This window comes from Orycteropus afer, unplaced genomic scaffold (assembly GCF_000298275.1).
Source record: "Orycteropus afer afer isolate SDZICR_OR568_19922 unplaced genomic scaffold, OryAfe1.0 scaffold01101, whole genome shotgun sequence".
NCBI classification, from domain to species: domain Eukaryota; kingdom Metazoa; phylum Chordata; class Mammalia; order Tubulidentata; family Orycteropodidae; genus Orycteropus; species Orycteropus afer.
In genome coordinates, this window is record NW_006922688.1 from 285646 (window position 1) to 289968 (window position 4323).

Here is a 4323-nt window from a genome sequence, read left to right on the forward strand (position 1 = left end):
GCTATTTAGCAGCTAACACTTGTGTCAGGGCTGTGCTGCTTTTTTTTTTTTTTTTTTTAATTTATTTTCTTTTTTGCTTCATATTTTTCCCTCTTCACACCTATTTTTCTTTTAATTTTTTTCCTCCTCTTACCCTTATGCTTTTTTCTTCCTCATCAATTGTGAGTCAGGGAACATACCAAGCAATACTTGCCACTCCTGGCACCCCACCCACTGGGCAAATGCACCCACCCATTCCAGCACCACTAGATCACAGATGGTGCCTGAAACCCTCCCAGACTTCCCTCAGCTTCTCTACACTATCAGCAATCAGAGACTCATGCCCACACTCCCACCCGCTACCAAATCCATCTGGAGGCAGGTGGTGAGTCCGCCAATGCTGCCAAAGTGATGATCAGAGTAGCACGCCCACCCAGTGGCCCAGATATAATAGGCATATTAACTTGGGTGAGGGGACGGCTGTATAAAATAAGGGAGAAGTCAGCACCAAAGGATCAATGCAAAGGAAGACACTGGGAGGAGCACAAGAGTTAAAGGCAACAAAAGCAAATACTATTACAAGTGTAATCTTGTGATAACACTGATAGTAATAATCTACTATTGCATACGTGGATAGACACAAGAGCTGAGTGGGTGTGGAAAACTGAATGGGACTACACACATGAATACATATAGGTTGGACAGAGGATATTTGTATGTATGTATTTTATGTGCTGCAAATATATTCATGAATATAAAGAGAAGAGGGGATGGTGGGACTTCATCTCTTGTACTTTGGTCATGTTATCAGGAGGGACCTGTTCCTGGACAAAGACATCATGCTTGGCAAAGTTGAGGGTCAGCAGAAAAGAGAAAGAAGACCCTCAGCAAGATGAATTGACACTGTGGCTGCCACAATGGGCTCAAAGAGAGCAAGGATTGTGAGCATGGTGCAGGACTGGGTAGCATTTCATTCTGTTGCACATGCAGACGCTATGAGTCAGAAGCAACTCCACAGCACCTCACAACAAGAACAACAAATAGGAACTACCCTTCTGGGTATCAGTATGTCAGTACTTATTCAAAAGCTACCTAGGTGCCCAATATTTGGAGCAGCAAGTTCCCTTTTAGAAATTCATCTTCTGGATATAGTTAAGCATGTTCATAATGTTTTGGTCATAGGCCTATGTTGACTTCTGGGCCTTAACAGAGACCAAATGGAAAACAAAGCCATGACAGAGCAGAAGGAAGCAGAGGGAAATGGAGTTGTCAGCACCCTCACATCACACACTCACACATAGACTTCCCAGGTTCTGTTATCATAATACTAGAATTCTACCAAGACAGTTTCCTGGGATCAAGAGGACACATGCAGCTCACCAGTGAAAACAGCCATGTGATATGTGCCCAGAAATGCATCCAGTAGCAACATACAGAAATAGAAAAGATGCCGCCCACACAAGGTTAATGATAGGGAACATCAGAAACACTTTAAATACCAAATAACATGAGCTGAAAAACTGATAACGCCACATCACAGGATGCATTAAAATCACATTGTCTTGAAAACAATGATGAAAGACGCTTTGTTGCCTATCAGATTAGCAACACTCCACATTATTTCCTGTGTGTGGAGAAACAGACACTTTCATCCAGTGTTGTTGGAAATACAAATTAGTAATGGTACTTTGAATATAATGTATTTAGATAGTGTTATAGACCTTATAAGAGCTCTGGTGGCATAGTGCCTAAGGCATTTGCTAACCAGAAGGCTGACGATTCAAACCCACCAGCCAGTCCTCAAAAGGAAGGTTGGGCTATCTACTTCTGTAGTGGTACCGCCTCGGAAACCCAAGAAGGGGTCACTATGAGTCGGATCCGACTCAATGGCAGTGACTTTTTTTGCTTTTAAATAGGTTCTATGGTTCGGAAAGAATACATTTAGGAACATACAAAGAAATCCTTATATAAATATTTGTCAATATATGAGCAAAGTTGTTATGCATACTATTTGTAATAGAAAAAATAGTTAAAGAAGTACATTTTCGTGAAGGTACTGGTGAAAATAAATTTTGAGACATCTGAATGGTGTAACACCAGGTCAATGAAAAAAAAAAAAAAAAACCCTGTAATTTTGTTTTAAAGTAAATTAAAGTGCTATCATAGAATGTATTTACATCCAAAGACAGGAAGTGCAAAACAGGTTACAAAGGTGATAGATGGCATAAATCCATTTTTGCTTATATATATCCAGAGGCCTAAGAAGCAGGAAAATAGAAATGGTCTTTTTTCTCCCACTCATAAAGAGCCTTCTCCTCAGCATAGAAAGAAAATGCACTTTCTGTCTGAAGGCCACCAGTTTCCCTGAACCTTGGGGTAAGCCTCCTTTGCCACCCATCCGCATCCTCCCTCTTGGGCAGCAGCTATGGCTCCATCCCTCTGGCTCACATGAACAAGCAGCCCCACCCACACTCCAGAACCAAGTTGGTGAAGGCCTGGCTCTTTGAAACCTAGTTGGCTATGATGGTTCCACCCCCAAAGGCCATGGTCCTACCCATTCAGGCTGAGGCAGCTCTGCTTCCATTTCTTTGGTCTCCGTTTCTGCCGATTAATGCCAAAGGCAACCCATTCCGCTGGAAATCTCCCTGCCCCAAAAGCACTCAGCTATCTTGCTTCATGGGCCGACCAACCTGCTATTCCACTTCATGCAGGTCTCTTCACCAATTAATGCCCAAAGGTAACCCATTCCGCCAGGAAGCCACCTACCCAATGGCACCGGCTTTCTCCTCCATGGGCTGGTAAGCCTGTGGCTGTTTAATGCCAGTCTCTGGGTTCTGCTACTGCCCTCTCTCATATTGGTCTCTCTGCTGGTATCTCTCTGCCAGTCTCTTGGCTCTGCTGCTGCCATCTCTCATGCCATTTGCCAGAGTCTCTCTGCCAGGGTCTCAGGTCAAGGATGCACTCCACTCCTGTTTCCACATTTTAGGTATCTGTCACAGCAGCACACCACTCTCTTGGTACCAAATTCTGTTCTAGTTACCTAGTGCCGCTCTGACAAGAATATACCACAAATGGGATGGCCTTAACAACAGGAGTTTATTCTCTTACAGTTTGGAGGGTTTAAGTCCAAGTTCAAAGTGCCAGGCTCTAGGGGCTGGGTGAAAGCCCCTCAACCTTGGTATTCAGTTCTACCTCCTGCTCCTGGCCCACAGAAGCTAGACGCTTTTTCTTCACTCAGACAGCTGCTGGCTGCTGAGGCTGCCAAGCCCAAGGTTGACAAGTAAAAAGGCACAGTCCTGATATTACCAAATCACATGGTAGGCCATTCATTCAATTCCATTGTAAACCTCAAGGTCGGCAGTGCATGGCAGGCTACTGATCAATGACATGGCTACATGCAAGGTTCAAGGTGCCATAAGCTAGGGACCATTCCCAAGGCTTCTCCTTATATACAGGAAGCAGACCACTTCCCAAAGGCAGCTACTCATCTACTTATGGTAGATCCCACCATGGAGTTGATTGACAGTCTCACCATGGGGAATAACTACCACCAGCTGCCTAGCCACTCAAACAGGCTCAGCCAAGTTGACACACAAATGGAACTACCACAGCCAACCTAGAGGACAGAGTGTAATTGCCCCATAAGGTTTCCTAGGATGCAAATCTACAGGAGCAGGTCCAGGTGTTTTCTCCCAAAGAGCCACTGGGAGGTTCAAACCTGTGAACTTTTGGTTAACAGCTGGCTACTTACAAAGTAAAAGTCAGCCGCAGGGATGCAGGTGAGGAGAGGAAACTCAGGCACGCCCAAAGCAGCAGGGCAGGCGAGCCGGAGAAAGGGGATTAAAAGCCAGGAACCCAGACAGAGGAGCAGTCACCCGCAGGGGTCCAGGTGAGGAGAGAGAACCCAGGCACGCCCAAAGCAGCAGGATGGGAGAGCAGGAGGAAGGGGATTAAAAGCCAGGAACCCAGACAGAGGAGTGGTCAGCCACAGGGATCCAGTTGAGGAGAGGAAACTCAGGCATGCCCAAAGCAGCAGGGCAGGAGAGCGGGAGAAAGGGGATTAAAAGCCAGGAACCCTGACAGAGGAGCAGTCAGCCGCAGGGACCCAGTTAAGGGTGGTACGAGAGGTTTCCAACAGGGAGACAAACTTGTCTGTCGGTTTGTCCTGCCGTGGTGATGTGTTGATGTGAGTTTTGAGTCTGAGCCAGTGGTGTTTCAAACCCAGAGGGATGCACATGGTGCAGAGGTATCAGCCCAGCTTACAGACTGAGACAGACTATGAAGAAAGAAGAGGCTGTCCATTTCTCAAAGAATTGGCCAGGGAAAACCTTATGAATAGCAAAG

At 45.7% G+C, this 4323-nt stretch overlaps 1 protein-coding gene across 1 annotated transcript in view; it reads left to right on the forward strand.

The window, feature by feature from the left end:
• Positions 1 to 1426: 1426 nt before the first annotated feature.
• LOC103212789 (nucleosome assembly protein 1-like 1) overlaps positions 1427 to 4323 on the forward strand; it is a gene marked incomplete at its 3' end in the record, with an annotated part of 3951 nt that continues 1054 nt past the window's right edge. Inside the window, exons 1-2 of the mRNA XM_007958731.1 lie at positions 1427 to 1442; positions 3719 to 3733. Of these exons, the coding sequence (XP_007956922.1) occupies positions 1427 to 1442; positions 3719 to 3733 (31 nt within the window). The remainder of the gene's footprint in view (positions 1443 to 3718; positions 3734 to 4323) is intronic.